The sequence below is a fragment of the Ursus maritimus genome, unplaced genomic scaffold, assembly GCF_017311325.1.
Source record: "Ursus maritimus isolate PB19 unplaced genomic scaffold, ASM1731132v1 scaffold_9, whole genome shotgun sequence".
Lineage (NCBI taxonomy): Eukaryota > Metazoa > Chordata > Mammalia > Carnivora > Ursidae > Ursus > Ursus maritimus.
Window position 1 is genome coordinate 80539624 of NW_024427107.1, and position 22041 is coordinate 80561664.

The window sequence follows — 22041 nt, forward strand, 5'->3', positions numbered from 1 at the left end:
CAGTAAGTACCTTCCCCAGGCAGACTGACAGGTATGGAGGCCTCAGCAGAGTGGATGCCAGCTGGCTGAGACATGGAGGCCAGTCCTCATCTATCCCCCTCCTCTCTGACCTGTTGGCCTGTGGCTGGGGACTCTGTTCCAAGACTGCCTGTCATTCTTCTCAGAGCCTCAGTGGCAAGGAAGGGCTCCCTGAGGACCCCACGTCCCAGTGGAAATCTAGGACATGGCCCTCAGAGGACATGTGTGTCTGCTTGGTGGTACTGTGCCTTCCTCCACACACCTGCTGCCAGTGCAGACTGGGAAGCTCTTGCCATAGCCCTTCCCTGAGCTGGTGGCAAAGCCCAGGGTGCCAAGGGGTCTCGCGCACCAGGCCTTACCTTTGGTGTCGTTGACGGGGTCCATGTGCCGGTAGATGTAGCCCTCCAGGTAGGAGTGGAACTTGGGTGTGGGTGGGAAGAAGGCCAAGCAGATGGCCATGAGCTCCCAGCCGCGGGCCAGGCTCTCGAGGCGGAAGTTCTCAGTGGTCTGCCGGCACAGCTGGATATAGAGCTCGTCCCGTAGGCCCTGCACGCTCCAGCCCTTGGTGGCTATTTCCAGGGCCACGTGTAGTGGGTCAGCCTTGGCACGCCGGTCACCCATGTACATCTGGATCAGTTTGAAGATCTCACAAGCCTCCTTCTTCACATGGCGGTCACTGGTCACAATCATGGGCTTCTTGATGGACTCACTGCTCCAGGCCAGCATGTTGGCGATGGACACCTTCCGCCGGAAGAGCCCCTGTGTGTGCGTGTTGAAGTGCTTGGAGGCCCAGTTCTCGATGTCGGTCTCTGAGGACGGCTTGCGCAGTGTGAAGGTGGGAAACACACAGCTAGCGCTGGGCATGACGCTGCGGGCCTGCCGGCTACTCTCAAACTGGGCACAGGAGCCGAGGTCCTCAGACTGGGAAGGACAGAGGGGCCATGAGGGGGTGTGGGCTCCACCTGACCCAGCCAGGAGAGAGGTGTGGCCTCCCCTGCTGGCTGTGAGGCTGCTGGGGGAGCTTTGTGCCTCATCGCGCTCTACCCACCTCATAAACACATGCTAGGTCCTCGCCCAAGGCTGGGGAGGGGAACCCACAGAGGCCCTTCTTCCAACCTTTACCCTGAGGGCTAAAGGAAGCGCCCTCTGTATTCCTGCAACTGAGGGTCGGTAGTGGTGGTGGGGGGACATCCAGTGCAGGTCTGGGGGAGGGAGGAAGCCACACGTATGTTTCCTTGGCTTTCTGGGCTGACTAGCCCCAGGTGGGAAGATGCTAGGGGATGCTGCCCTCTCCATGTAGGGTGCCGGGACCCCATGCATGGCGGAAGGGCACTGCCTCCTGCTAGCCCTGTCTGGCTTCTGCTAGTTCTCTGAGCTCTGAGGGTGAGAAACAGATGAAAAGGGCAGCAAAGTTCCCCGAGATGCAAAGTTCCACAGAGAAACGAAGATGTCTCTCCTGGTCCAATACAGTGCCTGCCCCTCCCCGTCACAGAGCCTTACCCTTCCAACAAAGATCCCCACATGGAACTGCGGGCACAGTGAGGCCGGGCAGTGGCAGGGCCAGCCTGCAAGGGGGCTAGGATGCTTCCCACAATGCTGGGAAGGGAAGGTTTGTCCCAAGCCCCTCCCCACCTCCCTAATGTCCTCAGCACAACCGTACAAGGCGTCACTGGGGTAACAGCTTGGCTTGGACAGAAACACTGCTCTGAGCTCTCCACCCTAGAGGGGCACTAAAACACCCTGCTCAGGGACACTGGCCTCCCAAGGCTACTGGGCCCTTGGGCAGGTCTTCCCTGGTGGAGCTGTGGGAGCCCAACACGGGGAGGCCCTCTGGCCATTGCCAACTCTTAGCAGATGCCAGGGCAGACCCTCAGCCTTGGCTTCATGCAGCAGACTGGTGTGAAAGGTCAGGGGGTCAGGAGGTGAGAACTAGGACACTGGCCCACACAAAGCTCCAGGACGTGATCCAGACAGAAGATGCACATGGGTTCAGAGAGCCTGACTGATGCCCGTGCCTGGCGCTGACCAGAGAGGACAAGGCTTCTGCTTTGGCTCCAACTGCAGCATGAGGTCCTGGCCCCAGGACCAGGTGTCTGGTCTCCTCTCCTTGCTGCAGAAGAGCAGCACCTGTCAGAGCACCTGCCACTCCACCTGCATAGCTCCTCACATGAGAGCCCGTTCACAGATGGGAGAACAGAGGCTCAGGGGCTCAGTGGTTGGGTGACTGCCCACCTGTCCCCCGACTTCCCTGCATCCATGGCCTGGATAGAGTCAGTGTGTGGCCTCTGACCAACCAGGTGACCTGCCAGCAGCTGTCCAGGCCTCACCAGGAGCTGAGTGCTGTGCCATGCCTGGGGACCACCACCTGCCCCACCTCTGCCCAGGGACCCTGGCAGCGCCTCCCTACCTGTGAGGGGTGAAGGTAGGGCTCTGGCGAGGCCAGGTTGGTCTGCACGGAGACGCTTTTCTCGAGCAGGATTTGGGGGAAAGCAAGCCTCTCCAAGGCGCCCCTCTGCCAATGCTTGCTCTCCTGCTGGGCCAGTGCCTCGTCTTCACTGAAGGCCCGCACCACAGGCCCAGGCATGGGCAGCGGCACAGCTCCGTCGCTCTCATAGCCCGAGCCGTCCTGCTGCGAGTCCCAGCTGCCCCTCTGCTTCATGTGAAAGTGGGCCTGCTGCGCCTCCCAGGCCAGCCGTGCCTGCGCCAGGAAAGGCTCGGCCTCGCCCGTCTTGCCCTCTGCACGCTTCACTGGGGCCAGGCTGGGCCCACACAGAGGCCGCTCCTCGGCCAGGGGCGGCTCACCGAGGAGGTCACGGTCCCCGGGGCCTTCAGTGGACGAGGTGCTGGGGGCATGGCACAGGGAAGGGTTCCTGCTCTTCCTCTTGCGTGTGCCTGGGGAGTAGCCTGTTGAGGACATGGTGTCCTGCTGGCTGGACCAGGACATAGTGTCATCTTGGGCCTGGGGCAGCTGCACGGGTGGCTGGGTGTGCCGTAACTCTGGCCCCTCCATGCTGCTGTAGTCCCCGGAGGAGACCCCCAGGCGCTGATCCCGCAGCACGCATGGGCTGGGCTGCAGCGGGAGTGAGCCACCTCCAGGATTGGGCGCATACTTGTGCCTCGGGCCCGCACGCAGCTTGGGACTGGAGCCGGCCTGCTCCACGTACACCAGCTGCCGCACATACTCCTTGCCCGCAGGGCTGTACTCCAGGCTCAGGAAGCGCTCGGGGCACTTCTGCCTGGTCAGCACCAGCTGCTGGTAGGGTGAGGAAGAGCCCTGCTTGGGAGACTGTGGGAAGGGTGGTGGCTTGCGGCCTGGAGACCGCTGGGGTGAGCCGGCCTGGTAGCCCCCACCAGCCTCGTACTGGACGTCCATGGGGGGCTCGTCATATATGGGGGCCTGATACTCCACAGGGGGCTCCTCGTAGAGGGGGGGCTCATAGGCGTAGCGTGGGGAGGAGGGCTGTGAGTCGCTGGTGGGCTTGCGTGGCTGGGCCAGCAGTGGGGAGCAGCTCCCTAGCTCAGCCCTCTTCAGGAAAGGCGAAGGCCGCCGCTCAGGGAAGAAGACAGGGCCATCAGAGTCGGGGGCGAACGTCTGTAGGCTGGGTGAGTGCTGCCCACCTGAGGGTCTGCGGGAGCGGCTGCCAGGCTGGCTATCGAGGGCATAGCCATTGCCCTGGGAGGAGAGGAAGCTGGGCTCCCGGTCTGCAACTTTGATGAGCATGCGTTCCTTGGTGCCCGAATTCCACCGAAGCGACGAGGTCCTGGGTGGGGGACAGGCACAGGTTACCTGGGGGAGGTCCTGGGGGATGGGGACAGGCACAGGTTACCTGGGGGAGGTCCTGGGGGATGGGGACAGGCACAGGTTACCTGGGGGAGGTCCTGGGGGGTGGGGACAGGCACAGGTTACCTGGGGGAGGTCCTGGGGGGGTGGGAGACAGGCACAGGTTACCTGGGGGAGGTCCTGGGGGATGGGGACAGGCGCAGGTTACCTGGGAGAGGTCCTGGGGTGTGGGGGACAGGCACAGGTTACCTGGGGGAGGTCCTGGGGGGTGGGGGACAGGCACAGGTTACCTGGGGGAGGTCCTGGGGGGTGGGGGACAGGCACAGGTTACCTGAGGGAGGTCCTGAGTGGGGGACAGGCACAAGTTACTTATTGGCAGGGGGAGATGTTAAGTCTGGCCCAGCTACCAGCCTGAACCCATTACCGACTGGCCTCGGCCTCACGGGTGTCTGGGGTTAGGGCCCAAGAGGCCTGGTCATTTCTCAGTGTTCTCCTCACCTCCCAAATGGGGGCTGCAGGGTTCAGGGGCCTGATAGTTGCTGGGAGGCTCCCTGTAAATGGCCTGTCCACCCTTCATTGCTGGGGCCCTGACTCCTGGGCAGTGCAGCCTACGTAGCTGCCCTCCTGTCCTCACACAGCTCCCCCTGCTCTGGTGCCCATCTTGACACTCCCTGCAAGGGTGGGCACGCGCGCGCGCGCGTGTGTGTGTGTCTGTCTGTCTGTCCTGGTTGCACCCCAGCACCAGGCATAGAACTATTTCTACAACAGCTGGGGTGGCCCTCCCAGAGGCCTAACTCTGGATTTGATAGGGTTATTTCTCTGCAGGCCTCACTCCCGGGTCCAGCACCTGCCTGTGCTCCTACAGGGCAGTGGGCCACCTCTCACCCCTCAGCATCTCAGGTCCTGCTTTTCAACCACAGAGGGTCCCATGAGCTCCAAAAAGCCTGACTCCCTCCTGTGACTCTGCCCTCACATAAACACAACACTCTGTACCTGGGCATAGACGTAAAAACTGGTTTTTAGAGCAAGACTGAGGGGAAGTACAGAGCTTTCCCTCATACCCTCTACCGCGATCATGTACAATGTCCCCATCATCATCATCCCCACCAGAGTGGTGCATTCGTCACAGTCGATGGACCCACGCGGGCACACGTCATGAAGCCTCATCACCCAGCATCTAGTTGACCTCAGGACTCACTCCAGGTGCCGGACCTTCTGTGGGTTTGGACAGACGTGGAACGACGTGTATCCACCAGCAGACCGTCGTACGGGGCAGTCTCACTGCCCTAGGCCCTCTGTGCTCTGACTGTCCCTCCCGCCTCCCAGCCCCTGCAACCACTCGTCGGTCTCCAGGGTTCTGCCTTTTCCGGAACGTCGGAGACTGGGAGTCACACACGGTGGAGCCTTTCCAGACTGGCTTCTCTCACTTCGCAACGTGCGTTTCAGGTTCCCCCGCGTCTTTCCACGGCTGAGAGCGCATTTCTATCTAACGCTGAAACATTCCGTGGTCCGCAGGGGCCGCGGTTCACGTATCTGTCCGCCTGCTGAGGGCGACTCGGCTGCTTCCAGGTGTTGGTGATTCTGAACAAAGCTGTTACATACATCCATGCACGGGTCTCGATGTGGGTGTAAGTTTTCAACTCTTTGGGGTAAATACCACGGGACGCGGTTGCTGGAACACGTGGCAAGAGCAAGTCTAATTTTGTGAGACATGTCCACGCTCTCCTCCAGAGTCTCTGCACCGTTCTGCTCTCCCGCCAGCCACGGGTGAGCGCTCCCGTCGCTCCGCGTCCTCACCAGCATCTGTGTCGTCGGCGCTCTGGATTTTGGCCATTCTAGCGGGCGTGTCATGGAATCTCGTTGTTTTAATTTGCATTTCCCTGATGACATACGATGTGGAGCATATTTTTTAAAAATTATGTTCCGTCAGCCACACACAGTACATCGTTAGTTTTCGATGTCGTGTTCCACGATTCACGAGTCACGTACAGCACCCAGTGCTCATCACCGCGCTGCCCTCCTCAATACCCGTCACCCTTTTACCCCCTCCCTCCACCCGGCGGAGCATCTTTTCTATGCTTATTCGCCAGCTGTCTATCTTGTTTGAGGAGGTGTCTATTAAGGTCTCCGGCGCAGTTTTTATCTGTGTTGTTTGTCTCCTCACTGTTGAGTGTCAGGAGCTCTTGGTATATTTTGGAAAACAGTCCTTTATCACATGCAGCTTTTGCAAATACTTTGTCCCAGGCTGTGACTTGTCTTCTCATTCTCCTGCCACTGTCTTTTGAAGAGAAGAAAATTTTAATTTTAATGAAGTCCAGCTGATCAATTATTTCTTTCATGGATGGTGCCTTTAATGTTGTATCTAAAAATCATCACCACATCCAAGGTCACCTAGGTTTCCTCCTATGTCATCTTCTAGCAGTAAGTTTTGTGTTTTACATTTGGTCTGTGACCCATTTTGAGCTAATTTTTGTGAAGGGTGTAAAATCTGTGTCTACAGGGGCGCCTGGGTGGCACAGCGGTTACGTGTCTGTCTTCGGCTCAGGGCGTGATCCCGGCGTTATGGGATCGAGCCCCACATCAGGCTCCTCCGCTATAAGCCTGCTTCTTCCTCTCCCACTCCCCCTGCTTGTGTTCCCTCTCTCGCTGGCTGTCTCTATCTCTGTCAAATAAATAAATAAAATCCTTAAAAAAAAAACCTGTGTCTACATTCATTTTTTTACACGCGGATGTTCAGCTGTTCCAGCACCATTCATTGAAAAGACTATCTTTATTCCACTGAATTGCCTTTGCCCCCTTGTCAAAATCCGTTGACTGTATTTTTATGGATCTATTTCTTGGCTCTCTACTTTGTTTCACTGATCTATTTGTCTGTTCTTTGCCAATACCACATTGTCTTCATTATGGCAGCTTTACAGTAAGTTGTTTTTTTTAAGGTTTTATTTATTTATTTGACACAGAGAGAGAGAGCACAAGCAGGGGGAGCGGCAGACAGAGGGAGAAGCAGGCTCCCCGCTGAGCAGGGAGCCTGATGCAGGACTCGATCCCAGGACTCTGGGATCACGACCTGAGCTGAAGGCAGATGCTTAACTGGCTGACATGCTCAGGCGCCCCTGCAGTAAGTCTTAAAATCGAGTAGTATCAGTCCTCCAACTTTGTTCTCCTTGAACACTGTGTTGGGTATTCTGGATCTTTTGTCTTTCCATATAAGTTTTATTTTTTTATTTTTTTAAGATTTTATTTTATTCGACAGAGATAGAGACAGCCAGTGAGAGAGGGAACACAAGCAGGGGGAGTGAGAGAGGAAGAAGCAGGCTCATAGCAGAGGAGCCTGATGTGGGGCTCGATCCCATAACGTCAGGATCACGCCCTGAGCCGAAGGCAGACGCTTAACCGCTGTGCCACCCAGGCGCCCCCTTCCATATAAGTTTTAGAATGAGTTTGTTGATATCCAAAAATAACTTGCTGGGATTTTGATTGAGGTTACATTGTATAGAGTAAGTTGGGAAGAACTGACATTTTGACAATGTTGAATCTTCTTGTCCACGAACATGGGCTATCTCTCCATTTATTTAGTTCTTTGATATCTTTCGTTGAAGTTTTGTAGTTTTCCTCATATAGATTTTGTACATATTTTGTTAGATTTATACCTATGTATTTCATTTTTGGGGGTGCTAATGTAAATGGTATTTTCAAATTCCACTTGTTCACTGCTAGTATACAGGAAAGCAACTGACTTTTGTAAATTGACCTTGTATCCTGCAAACTTGCGTAACCACTTACCAGTTCTAGTGTTTTTTTTGTCAATTCTTTAGGAGTTTCCACATAGATAATTTTAGACTGAAATTCTGAAGAAAAATTGTAGAGATCATTTGAGGCTCTGGATTTATTTTTGTTTCTGACAGACACCCGGGGAAAGGGCAGATAACCTGAATTCCATCTGGGACTGAGCTGACCAGAAATCAGGCTTAGGTTTGAGGGCTGGTCTATTTATGGCTCATCCTACTCCTGGGTATAGCCTTTCAGGAGTCCAAGTGGCAACATGCAATGTTAACTAGGGCTCCTTTTTGTGGCCTCAACTCTGATGTTTGGAGCCATGGAACCACCCGATGGTCAGCTCAGCTTCTCAGCCTCTCAATTGTCCTGAGGGAGAGGCAGTATCATGTGTGTGCTCGGCTACACTGACCCCTCCTCAGCCCTCAAGTCTTCACTCCTCAGTAGATCTCTGATGACTTCAGGACAATTTTGTCTATTTTGTTCTGTGTGCAGGCTGGTCTCAGGTAAGTTAATGCAGTGGTAACTGCAAAAGTGGAAATCCAAGTGTTTTAAGAAACTAGTTGTACAGTTTGCCCTGTCCTCTGATTGTTGCTAGCCCTTTCTTACACAAGGTCATGACTTCCATTTACTGGAGTTGGGAGAGGCAGGCCTTAGAAAACACAGGCTGGTGATGTGAGACTGGGTTGAGAGCATGAGGGCCCATGGCAGCTGGGAGGCAGCCTACTCCAACATGCCAGGTGCGTGGCCCACTCAGCATGGCCCGGATCCAACCCTACCAGTTGACAGCGATGGCCAGCAGCTCAGTCTCACCGTCCTGAGAAGTCAGAGAGTGGCAGGACTTGGGATGCAGGCTCCCATTCCTGGGAACTCTGTTCCTGGTTGTTGGAGGCAGAGTGAAGGGTGGCACTTAACGTGTCAGGGGCCAGCAAACCCTGAGGACTGGCCTGGGAATCCAGAAATCTGGGACAGGACTCCAGCATGTTGCTCCCTGGCTGTGGGCCTTGGGAAAAATCACTTACCATCTCTGACTCAGTGTCCTCACTTATTCTTATGAAGACTAAGTCACATAATGCATGTAGGATTAAAGTCCTTAGCTCAGTACTGACATACAGGAAACACTGAGCAAATGTAAAGCTTTTTTTTTTTTGCACTTTTTTCCACCACATAGCAGATAGTGACCCAGCCCTGGTGCCAGGGCCTCTGAAGGGGCTGTGAGGTAAAGAATGATCCTTGCCTGGTGAAGGGTGCTGAGGGCTGTGGCCCAAGGAGGCACCTTGTGGCCTGTCAGTTGTGGGCCATCAAAATTGTGCTGTAGGATGAGGAGGGAGGGAAAGAGTGTCAGGGTCAAGAGCACATGAGAGGCCAGCTGGTCAGATGACACATCTGTTCCAGGAGCCGACAGCAGTTCCATCTAGTCAGGGTGGAAAGGAGAGCGACCGAGGAAGGAGAAAGGCAGACCCAGGGCCTTACCCTCCAGCATGCAAACAATGCCCCTGGGCTGAGGGGCAATGCCTCGCACTGCAGCATACGTGTGCACTGAGCACCCCAGCAGAAGTCAAGGCAGGCCTGAGGCCCGTGCAGGAACCTCTGACTCACGGACTTCAAGTCACCAATGGGAATATGGGCCCCCAGGGCCCAGAGATGGTCCTCGGCCATGGAGTAGGAGCCCAGCAGCCAGGAGGCGCCTACCCCCGACAGGCTTCACTCTGCAGCAGCTTTGGCAGCTTCGGCTCTCGTCCTCAGGCCAGGCCTTTCCACAGCCCCGTACTCTGTGTCCCCACCTGACCCACTGCTCTGCCCTCCTTCTGGAAGCTCTCTTTGAAGCCCCACATCCAGTTTCCAGGCCCTGCTGTCTGCCTCTTGTGCGTCCCCCCACCTCTGACCACTGAGTGGCCACATGGCCCAGCTGCCTGCAGCCACTCTTTCTACCCAGTCTGACCTCCCTGGCCTGCCCTCAGACCTGTCTCCCTCCGGTTCCCCAAACCCAGGAAGCCTGTCCCCACCCGTGCTTTCATTCCCCATCAACTCTGCGAGGGTAGAGGTACCCAGGCAGAGAGTCACACCTGTCTCTACATAAAATGGGATGACTGCTTGATCTGGTTGTTCAGTGACTCTTTAAAACCATGAGAAGGAAGAGAACCTTCCATGCACTGGAAATGCTGGAGACAGGCAAGCAGGGCAGAGGCAGGTGTGGAAAGGGCAGGAGCAGGAAGAGACGGCTCCATTTGGCTCGGAGTACTTCTCCGTGGCCTCTTTTCAAAAGGAGAATGGAGAGCACCTCATGAGACCGAAGTCAGAGGGACTGCTGTGCTGCCGTCCCCAGCAGGTGGCTGCTATGTGTGCGGACGCCCGGGCTCTGCACCGAAGCCGGAGGGACTGCTGTGCTGCCGTCCCCAGCAGGTGGCTGCTATGTGTGCGGACGCCCGGGCTCTGCACCGAAGCCGGAGGGACTGCTGTGCTGCCGTCCCCAGCAGGTGGCTGCTATGTGTGCGGACGCCTGGGCTCTGCACCGAAGCCGGAGGGACTGCTGTGCTGCCGTCCCCAGCAGGTGGCTGCTATGTGTGCGGACGCCCGGGCTCTGCACCGAAGCCGGTGAGTGGGACTCACAGCGCCTTGCTCATGTAGAAAAGAAATCGTACACCCGAAGTTCTGTTTGAAAACAACTCGAACTACACAGCCCTCCCAACTGCCCGTAAACCTGGCCCACCAATGCACCTTCATGCCTGGAGTGGATGGGCTGTCTACCAGGCATGCCACTCACCTGCTCAGGGACCTGACCAGCACACAACCTTGGGTGGGCAGCACAAGCCACCCTAGACAAGCTCCTTCCTGCTTCCCCTCCTCCTCACAGACCCTGCTCACAGTATGGTAGGGAGAGGGAGTCTCTTCCCTGGTCTGTCCATACAGTTTAGCTTCCCGTTCTTCCCACTCTGGCTGGGTGAGCACCTTCATTCCTAAAACTACAACATGTCATTCTCATATGCAGCTCAGGTGGCACCCAGGACAGCAAGGCCAGGGCTGCAACAGGCCACCAAAGACCAGTTGGGCACGTGCACCCTATAGGGTGTGGGGGACTTTGACACGCAGCCACTAGAGCACTGCTCAATCCACAGGAAACACCAAGTCCGAGGGCCTGCCCTGACCTACCCTCACCTGCAGCAGGTGCACTAAGGGCCCGCCCAGCCAGCCGTCTGCATCCCACTTTACTGAGGACACGGAAGCACAGGCTACAAAACACGCCCACGGTCACACACCCACCCTGATGGATCCAGGCTCAGATTCCATTCCATATCAACAAACCCAGTTAGCCTTTCCAAGATCGATCTTTAAACTGTCTGAACAAACCACCAAAGGCCCCTCAGGTCTTCAAATTCCTCCCCAACATTCGAATCACTCCCATTGGTCTGTGTTTAGGGTACCTAGGCCACCCAGAGGCACAGCACCCAACCTATGAGTTGGCTGAGGATGGCCCCAGCCCAGTCTGACAGATGCTGTGCCCTGGGGTCCTGAGGGTCGTCTCTGGAAACTTCCAATACCCCACAAGGCCAGCCCAGGACCAAGAGAAGCCAGTGTCCACATCCTTCCTTACGATGAACACCAGTCTCCCCAACTTCACCTGGGAAGCACTCTGCTGCAGCTCCAGGGGAGAATGCATGCTGGGGGTCCCCCAGGAACTCACTCCTCTATTAGGAGCAATGGGCTCCATGGCTCCCCACACTAGGCAGTGACAAGCTCCTTCCAGCTTCCTGAAAGCTGTCACATGAACCTGGGGGCCATTCCAAAGGCCTCTGCCCAGGTGCTGGTGGCCCCACAGCCTCTCCCCATGTTCCTCTTGCCAGTATAGGACCCCAGCAAGCTGCTTCCTGTTGAGCCACAGTCTTCTCCAGCTCACCCAAGAGCTGCCAGGAAAACCACCCTCAGGTCAGGACGCAGGACCCAGCGTGAGCCAGTGGGGTCTACCTGTAGTGCAGAAGTCGGCCATCCACATTATAATCCCGGTAAATCTCACAGTCCTTCTCAAGGAACACTCCTGGTGGTGAAGAACTGGAACACAGCAAAAGGAAAAAAAGACAAGAGCATAAGTGCAATAATTTAAAAATACAGTACATTCAAAATAATAACCCTTTCACTTTTAAGAATATAAGTGTCATTCTTTTAGTTTCTCAGGAATAACGCCAGTGTCCAGCCCACAAAGCTATCCCCTTCATCAGGTCAAAGGGGTATTTCCTCTGCCCTAAGCCTGCCTCACTGCACGTGGCCTGGACAAAATGCACTGGAGACCCAGCAGGGACAGCCCCACTGTAGCCCTGTCCAGAGGCTGGGGGACAGGCAAAGACATCGACTGCTCTGTCCTGGATTTTAGGAGCTCAGATGACTTGGAACTGGGGCTTCTACTCTAAGGCCATAGTGATGGGGTTAGTGAGAACCACGACTTTGACCAGATGACCTGAGAAGGAAGCAGTGTTGAAAATACTCTCACAGCGGGGAGGGGTGTGCCTGGGTGGCTCAGTCAGTTGAACATCTAGCTCTCGGTTTCGGCTTAGGTCATGATCTCTGGGTCGTGGGATCAAGCCCTGTGTCACGGGAAGTCCGCTGGAGGCTCTCCCTCTCCCTCTGCGCCTCCCCCTGCTCTCTCTCTCTTAAATAAATAAATCTTAAAAAAAAAAAAAAAAAGAAATACTCTCATGGGGATGATAAGCTTCTTAAAAGGGGTGTGTGTGTAGCACAACAGGCACTCAGTATCTGGGAAGTAAATTAGCGGGTGATTATCTTGGCAGATGTTCAAAGACGTGATCAAATTACTGTCTATTTATGGTTTAAAAACTCTCAGTAATCCAGAAGTAAAAGAAAATTTACTTAACTTGATTAAGAATACCCATATTAAATTCAAGGCCTTCATAATATTTAGTAGTAAAAGGCTGAAAGCATACTCATTAAAGTCAGAGTGAGAACACATACTCTTACCACCAGTATGTCATACTTTTGGAAATGCTAGTCAATGCAACAAGACAAGAAAAAAAAGGGAAGAGATTTAAATATTTGAAAGAGATAAAATTGTCATTAGTTGTGAACCTAGAAAAAGTAAAGGAATCAACGGAACGACTACTAAAGGTATTAGGGAGACTAATTATGTTGTATCACTTGCATCACAGCTCTTCTGTGTATTAGCAGAAACTTGTTAGGAACAAAGTTCACCTTCATCACAGCAATGACAATCACAGAAATAAAATAAAAGTCCAGGCATAAATTAAAAAGGAGTATGTTAGATGCATATGAATAAAACTATAAATTTTTATTAAGGTACATAGAGGAATCTGAATACATACAAGATTCCTTGGACAGGAAAACCCAATAATTACAAAGATATAACTTCAAAATTGGTTAATACACTTAATGTAATTCTAATAACACTTCCAATAGGAAGGAATGTTTTTAGAACTTAGAGTGTTTGGAAAGTTAACTCAAAAAAATGAACAAGAAAGAATAACTAAGAAAAGTTCAGAAATTGTAATGGGAGAGATAATTTTTACCATTAGATACTTAGCAAGTACACTGGAAACAAATCACATGTCTAGCAATGGGAGCTCACATTCACTCAGTATTGTTCGTACCGAGAAAGAGAATGCTTGTGGAAATACTGTTGTAGTATTTTTTCTTTTTAAAAGATTTTATTTATTTATTTGAGAGAGAGAGAGGGAGAGATAGGGAGAGAGGGAGAGAGAGGGAGAGAGGGAGAGAGGGAAAGAGGGAGGGGAAGAGAGAACATGAGCAGGGGGAGGGGTAGAGGAAGAAGCAGATGTAGGACTTGATCCCAGGACCCTGGGACCATGACCTGAGCCGAAGGCCTATGCATAACTGACTGAGCCACCCAGGCACCCCTGTTGTAGTATTTTCAAAACTACAAAGGTAAACGCCAGAAAACTGAGATGGTATTTAGTGGGTTTCAAAATTTTTCTTCTATGTAACTATACGTGCATTGCTTCTCTAATAAAAATGTTATTTTAAAAGTTGAATAAATGAATGGCTAATGTTAGCACTGGCTGGTGGTCAGTGTTTCCTAACACATAACCATGCTACAGAACAAACAGCTAGAAACATGAAAAACGATGTATTACGCCAACGCATCTGTAGGATACCTACATGTACACCTACATCAGTTCGTGCGTCCCTCCTCCTCCTGGCTGGCCACCAAAAGATGACAGAGGTCCTGCAGATCTGGGAGCACCTGGCTGTAGACCAGAGTTGCAGCCACAACCCTGTACATTCCCTATGTTCACAGTGGCTTTGTCATGTGTACCCAGGCCAGGCTGGTACACAGTTCTTTCTTCAAAGCCAAAACCAACAGTTTTTCCACCACGAGATTGCCACCTTCACCTCCTGGAGGTACTCCTTTTGAATTCTATGCTGTCACAGTCCCCTGGGCCCTCAGGGGCCCTGACACTTCCTTCTATTTCCAACTCCAGCCACCAGGCCTAGGACTGTCACCTCTCCTCCAGACTGCTGCCAATCCACTGATGAACCCACTCCATGCTGGGCCTGGGCTGGGGGCAGGGATACAAGGTAGGTGAGGCAGACCCGCTTCTGCTGCCAGAGCTCACACTCCGTGTGGGGGCCCACAGGGAACAAACCAGAGCTTCAGGCAGCTGCAGGAACCAGACAGGGAGCAAGCCCAGGGAGGGAGGTCAGGAACAGCTCTCTGAGAGGGGCGTTTGGGCAGCGAACAGAGCAAATCGGAGAGTAGACAGAGCGACCTCAAGGGGGATGAACCTGGCACCTCCCAGGACAGAAATGAGGCCTCTGTGCTAAGGTGCAGTGAGCGGCAAGGGAGGTGCAAGGGGGAGTGGTGCTGGAGGCAGGTAACACAGGGCCCTCTAGGTGGGCCACATGGAGAGCCTGCCAAACTACAGCCCCTGGGCCAAGTCCAGCCTGCTAAGTATGTTGTTCAGCCTGTTTCATGGGCAAAGAATAGCTTTTATTTATTTTTAAGATTATTTATTTATTTGACAGAGAGACAGCGAGAGAGGGAGCACAAGCAGAGGGAGTGGGAGAGGAAGAAGCAGGCTTCCCGCTGAGCAGGGAGCCCGATGCGGGGCTCGATCCCAGGACCCTGGGATCACACCCTGAGCCAAAGGCAGATGCTTAACGGCTGAGCCACCCAGGCGCCCCAAAGAATGGCTTTTATATTTAAAAAAAATGTTGGGGGGCGCCTGGGTGGCTCTGCAGGACACTCAGTTATGTAAACAGTGGGGCCAACTGCAGGCTTCACCTGCTCTCCTGGACTTTGCTAGAAACAGAAGCTAAACATCCTGGCACACCCTACCACACAGCGGCTCAACGGTAGAAACAGTTCACTGCCATTTTCTTAAACTCTGTGCTGAGACTGAGATTTTCTGAATGTGAAAAACCTCTCTGAACCACTATGATCAAACACTGAATGACTGAATGTATGTGTGGTTGGTTTTTTTTTTGGGGGGGGACAGATTTTATATTTGTTAATGAATTCAAACTAAAATTATAAGGCAAACATCATTTATATGTGAAACTTAGACTGCGGTAAAGTCATTTTGATGACAACCAATGTCTGAGTCACAAACAACATCAACTTGCTTCATCTATGTCCCATGCTGTCAAAAGTTAAAGTAAGAAGCAAGATCTCCATTCCCACAAATTTGCAGCAGATACATTTTCCAAGATCAACCTGTAGTTCCAGCAGGGCTTTCAGACCTCGACGCACGTGCCAGTGCAGGAGGAATTCCCGAGGAGATTTCATCTCACCTTAGGTAGGGTTAGTCATCTGCAGTGTCATGCATGCTAAAAGGCAAATATCAAGGGGAAAAGCTAAGAGAATTTGTAAATGCCTTCCAAGTGATGCTCATGGACCGATAATCAGTACTTAGCAGTACCTATCTGTGCAAGAAGACACTTTCAAAGACAAAATACATACGATCTCATCATAAGCCTCAACAGATAAACATCTACAACCGCTGTGGAGGATGGTGCAGAGCAACTGCCTTTGATTCCTCAGAGCAGCCCTGCTGGCCTTCCTGCTGTTCCCTAAGCACATCAAGAGCTCTCCCTGCTCAGGACTTTTGCACTAGTGCTTCCTCCGCAGGAACGGCCTCCCCTCGGATCTGGCACAGTATGACTCACAGGACTCACGGTCCTGTGGACGAGGAACTGTAAGTGAGGAGAAAATTTAATCAATCAAAGCCGACACAGAATTGACAGATGATGGAATTACTAACAAGAACATTAGGAGTTATTGAACTGTATTCCATATGTTCAAAAGCTAAAAAAAAAAAAAAAAAAAAAAAAAAAAAAAAAGCCTGAATATGTTGAGAGAAGGAATATATAAAAAGACTCCAATCTAAGTTCTAGAGAAGAACAGGACAATGTCTGAAATGGAGAATGCACTGGAAGGCTTAGCAGCAGGACAGGCATTGCGGAAGGACTAGCAAACTTGGAAGCACACAGAGAAAATGAAGATTAAAAAGAAAGAAGGAAAATCCAGGAGCATCAGCAAGCTGCAGCCTACTCTACATGCGACCGGAGCCCTGTGGGGTTGGACCAAAAAAATACTTGAAAAAAAAAAAATAACTGAACATTTCCCAAACTTGATGAAAACTATAACCCTATAGGTCCAAGAAGCTCCATGAACCTCGAGTGAGAAATGTGAAGACAACTTTAAGGTAAATCATGCATGTATTGTTTGTAATCAGCAATATAGAGAAAATCTTAAAAGCAGAGCACAAGGACATACTCTGTACAGAGACACAAAGTGAGGATGAGAACAGACCTCTCGCCAGAAGTAACGCAGCCCAGGAGGGCGGCACGGCAAGATGGGAACACCGGTCCATCAGCATTCGAGACCCGGCAGAAACATACTTCACACACACACACACAGGAAATACTTTTCAAAAATACAAAAGTGAAAGAAGGTGTTCGCAGCAGACTCGCGTAACCAGCAATATTCCAGCAGAGGGAAGCCCACTCAGGAAAACCCACCCCAGAAACGAAGAGTACTGTAAACAGTAACTATACATTAATATGAGAAACGTGTTCCTTTTATTGACATCTCTTTAAAAGATAACTGGCTGCTTAAGGCAAAAATAACAACAGTGTATCAAGAGGTTTACCTGGGACGCACCAGGAGGAAGCCTGGAGTGTGCTGCTGAGTGCTCACGCCACAGGTGTGGTGTGTGTTACTGCCTGAACATCCGCTCTGATCAGTTAGTACACACTGTAACCCAGAACAACAGCTAGAAACACAGCAGAGAGCAAAAAACAACATAGCATGGAGATAAAGTTGAGTGAAAAAAAGGCTCAACTAACCCGAAAGAAGAAAAAAGAACAAAGAGCAGATGGGACCATAACAAAAACAGCTCGACAAAACGTTTCAACCTCACTGTACAAATCATTCCATTAAATGTGAGTGGTCTAAGTCTCCCAGTTAAAAGGCAGAGACAGAATGGACAAAAACAAAAAAAAAAACAAAAAAAACCAGGACCCAGTAACATGCTACCTATAAAAAAATCACAATAAAAGCATACAAATAGGTTAAAAGTAAAGGTGGGAAAAAGAGGTACCATGTTAACACTTCAAAAGAAACCTGTATTAATATTAGCAGATTTTAGAGCAAAATATACTAGTAGACATCAAGAGAGCCATTTCATGAAGATAAAGGGATCAATTCATCAAGAGGACACAACGACATGTCTATGCACCGCAATGCGGGGTAAACAGCACACGTGGGCGTTAACTGTGAGAAAACATTTAAACCGTTCACACACACACACACACACTGTATGTCAACAGACACAGTGAAGAAGATCAATAAGCATCACCTGGGGTCACAGAGGCTACACTGTGAGCCTCCTGCCATAAAAGGACAACATCTCATCCTGAACCGAGTAATAAAACCCACACTGTGCTGCTCTGGAGAGTCCTAACCAGAGCTAACTGGGAAGCTGAAAAAAGAAGGCAAAACTACAAATACGAACAAGTAAACAGGAAGGGTTCAGAGCAAAACTAGCGCATTGCACAAAGGGGATGATGTCCTTTTCTGATGACAAAGGGTGTTATTTCGAGTCGTTTTTGTTCCCTGTTGGCTCAGTGAATACTTCCTACTTTGTGTTGCCTCATGTTTGGCTGCTATTGTTACAGAGAAATATTGGACTGCCTTCCTCTTTGCTTTTGCCTTTTACTAGATTAAGTAGGTTTGGTTTTATTTTCGTAGGGTTTTTCTTCATTGGTTGCACTTAAAACGTTTGTGGGTGTGTGTGACTTATATTCACTCAGCAACAAGGAACATAAATGGCTGCGAACTAACTGCAGACCTCTCGAGTGGCCCTGCACTCACGGGAACGAGCTCCCTGACAGAGGGTGAGCACTCCTCAAAATGCAAGTCAACGGATCCAATGAAAATGCTGCTTGCATTTTCTGGAGCACTTCCATGATGGACGGGAGGCACACAACCAGCGAAGACAGTCTTAAAGACCAAGAGGAGAAGGGGGCTCCCAGGGTTCGGGGCGCTAATGCAAGCAGATACACAGGCACCAGTGTGGCCTAGGGCAGAGGTGGGCAATTTAGGAGATGAGAAGCCCCACATCAGGCTCCTCCACTTCCCCTGCTGTGTCCCCTCTCTCGCTGGCTGTTTCTCTCTCTGTCAAATAAATAAATAAAATCTTAAAAAAAAAAATGAGATGAGAAGCAAATCCTTCCTAGCCCCCCAGGAAAGCAGCTCCAGACAGATTCAGGCCTCAATGTGAAAGTAAAACTGTAAGGTGAATGCAAGACATGTAAGGGAATATCTTTCGATCTAGGCCAAGGAAGAATTAAAAAAAAAAGATTTTATTTATTTATCTGACAGACAGAGAGAGCACAAGCAGGGGGAGCAGCAGGCAGAGGCAGGGGGAGAGGGAGAAGCAGGCTTCCTGCTGAGCAGGGAGCTCGACGTGGGGTTTGATCCCAGGACCCTGGGATCATGACCTGAGCCAAAGCAGACGCTTCACCGACTGAGCCACCCAGGTGCCCCAAGGAAAAACTTTTTGAAGAAAACATTAAAAGCATAAACCACGAGGACAAAAGACTGATAAATGTGGTTCCATCAAATTCAAGGACAAAGGGACCAGTTAGCAGTCAGGTGACAGAAGACAGGATACTCATAACATCTACAAAGAGCAATGAGGAATTGATATTAAGAACATACAAGGAACTCCTGCAAACTAACACAGAAAGTTAACCAGTAACTCCAGTGGGAAAATGAGTAAAAAAAATATAAGCAACAAATATAAAACTCAAATGGCAAACAAGCTCATGAAGAGAGAACAAGAATCAGTGGCAAAGAAGAAATGAAAATGAATGCGCCAGCGAGACACTCCCTCCCCGCCCTGCAAAGCCCAGTGCTGGGATCCTCTGGCAGCCATGAGCATAGACCCCAGGACCTCCACCCAGACCCCTGGTGGTGGAGGTGCAGGTGCAGCAGGGCCGTCCCACGGCTGGAAGAGCGGCACCCCCTGAAGAAGGCATCTAGGGACCACACCACGAAAGCACATGTGAACGGCAAGACCCATGCCAGGGGCACACGGGGGGAGCGGTGTGGGGACAACCCAAGGGGAGGGCAGCAGTGAAGAGCATGTACCTCGAAGGACACAAACATAAACTAAATCCTTTTGCTGTGTCAGTGATCTAAGTAAATAGAATGGCAATCGTCCCGCCAAACCAAAGACAGGTGTTCAGAAGTGGTGACAAGTAAACCCAACAGCTACATGTTATTTATAAGAGACGCACTCAAAGTATAAGGAAAGGACTGTGGTTTGGGGAAAGATGTTAAGAGGCCAATACCAACCAAAGAGAAAGAGCAGTACTATGTGAATATCAAACAAGCCGACTTCAAGACAAAAATGCGAGGATAAACAGGACAACCACACGGTGACAAAAGCAGCAATTCCCAAGGAAAACGTAACAGCCTAAATTCCTGCGGAACCAGCCCACAGCTTCAACACAGAAGGAGAAACAGACAATCCTACCAATTCAGGAGGAGACTCTACTTCTTCAGAAGTGCTACATCAGGCAGACAAAAAATCAGCAAGAAACTCGACTGATACAACAGATTTGATCTAACGAACATACAGAAAGCCTCAGACCTAACGAACAGTGAAAAGAAATTATTTTTTAGTCATAAAATCATTTACAAAATTCAGGATTTAAGCCACAAAGCAAATCTCAAAAACAATAACAATAACAACAAACACCCCCATGCTTTCTGATCAAAATGAAATTAAGTTGGCAATGAAGAACAAGACAGAAAACAACCTGTAGCTTTGGAAATTAAGACATTTCTAAGTTACAAATAAGTCAAAGAAGAAACCATAATTAAAATCAGAAAATATGTGGGTGCCTGCGTGGCTCAGTCACTTAAGCGTCAGACTCTTTGTTTTGGCTCGGGTCATGACCTCAGGGTCGTGAGATCGAGCCCTATGTTGGGCTCTCTGCTCAGTGGGGCCTTTGCTTCTCCCGCTCCTCAGCCCCTCCCCTACATGTGTGCACCTGCTCTCTCCCCCCTTTCTCTGCCCCTCCCTCACACTCACGCTCTCTCTCTCAAATAAATAAAATCTTAATGTTAGCAATCTGAATCTACTTTGAAAATTACATAGAGCAAGTATTTTAGGGATCTAAGACATATAGAATTAAATACCAATTGCAGGAATGTCCTGGGGCTGTTGTCACAAAGTGCCACAAACTGGCAGCTTCACACAACAGAAGCTCCCGCTCTCCCGCTCTGGGGAGGCCAGAAGTCCAAGCTCCAGCTGTGGGCGGGGCTCGCTCCTTCTGGAGGCTCTGGGGGACACCATCCCAGGCCTTTCTCCAGTGGCTGGTGCAGCCTCGATCCTGGGCGTCCCTGGGCTTGTGGACACATCGCTCTGTTGCCGCCTCGGTTGTCATGGGCCTTCTTGTCTCTGTTCTTACCAGGACACCAGTCCCACCTGGTGAAGGCCCACCCCACTCCAGTGTGACCTCATCACAACCTAACTGATCGTATCTGCAAGGGCCCTATTTCCAAATAAGTTCCTGTCCTGAGAGCCTGGGGGTTAGGACTTCAACATATCTTTTTTGGGGGGGACACAGTTCAACCTACAACACTGACATCAATAGACTCACAGCAAATACACTTGATAAAATGGTACATCCATTCAAAATAAAAAGCCTAACAATAGGAGGGGGACTTCCTGTGCCTGACAGGGTCACAGCAGTACAAGGACAGCAGGCCTGCAGCCTGAGCACCGGGACAAGGCCAGGCGCTGGTGCTAGATCAGCAAGAGCCCAGCAAACATGGGAGAAACAAGACTGATACGTAAGAATCAATGTGTATGTAACAGGAGCGATCAGAAGGCGGACTTTTTTTTATTTTTATTTTTTTAAAGATTTATTCATCTATTATTTTTAGAGAAAGAGAGCAGGAAAGAGAGGCAGAGGGGGAGAGAAAGAGAGAGAGAGAGAGAAACTCAAGCAGACTCCATGCTGAGCGTAGAGCCTGACGCAGGGCTTGATCTCATGACCCTGAGATCACGACCTGAGCTGAAATCAAGAGGCAGACGCTTAACCGACTGTGCCACCTAGGCGCCCCAGGAGACAGGACTTTAAAAAGAGATATAAAGTAGATAAAGCACCTGGAAATAACCCTTAAAAAATATGCAAGTCCTCTGTGAGAGACGTGTTAACACACACCATCTTAACATGGCAGAAGACAATATAACAAAGATGCCCATTTCCCCCAAACTGTTCCACAAATTCAGCACAGTTCTAATCCAAAACCAAACAGGACCTCTTGTGAAAATCCTGACCCCTCATCCCCACCGAATACCCAAGGCACCCGAAGAGGACACTCCCACCCCCGTGTAGCACAGCACAGGGCAGAGAAGGGTAGCCGGCTTCTCCAGTGGGTGCCCAGAGTGGGGGCGACAGACACATCGTCAACAGAACCCTAAAACGAATCCAGCCTCTCCACCTTATTACAGAGATGAGTCAGCGACCAATAGGGCAAAGAATTCAAATCATCACGATCCAATAAAACAGAGACTCAATGTGATGAGCTGGAGGCTGTCCAAGCTGATGGACTGGGGAGCGCAGGGAGGGCCTCCTGGCAGCAGCATAGCGTGGGCCCCACAGGGAGCCGGAGGCAGAGCCCACACACCTATTTGCTTTCTCCTGGGTGCTCACCCCTGGAGCTCCCCAACCTCACCAGGGGAAGCGCCACTTTCTTGGGGCAATGCCCAAAAGTCCCCGGAGTCTCCTCTGGCCTGCCTGGCCACCACCTCTTTGGCCTCTGACCTCTGGTGTGTATTCAACGTAGGGGCCCAAGGCAGTCCACCCCAAAATGTGCCACCATGGCAAACCGATTATTTTGCATAGAAGCCACTTGGGAAACCACTGGGGCAAAGTCATCAGACCGCACTCAGTCCCCT

The 22041-nt window shown here is 51.2% G+C and overlaps 1 protein-coding gene across 2 annotated transcripts in view; it reads right to left on the bottom strand.

Moving 5' to 3' along the window:
- The window catches only part of ARHGAP39 (Rho GTPase activating protein 39), a 54738-nt gene that overhangs the window by 15342 nt on the left and 17355 nt on the right, over positions 1-22041 (bottom strand). For both annotated transcript variants that reach the window (XM_040625879.1, XM_040625878.1), the window contains exons 3-5: positions 11537-11620; positions 2426-3779; positions 378-939 (exon numbers count right to left, since the gene is read on the bottom strand). In XM_040625879.1, coding sequence (XP_040481813.1) covers positions 378-939; positions 2426-3779; positions 11537-11620 — 2000 coding nt within the window. The remainder of the gene's footprint in view (positions 1-377; positions 940-2425; positions 3780-11536; positions 11621-22041) is intronic.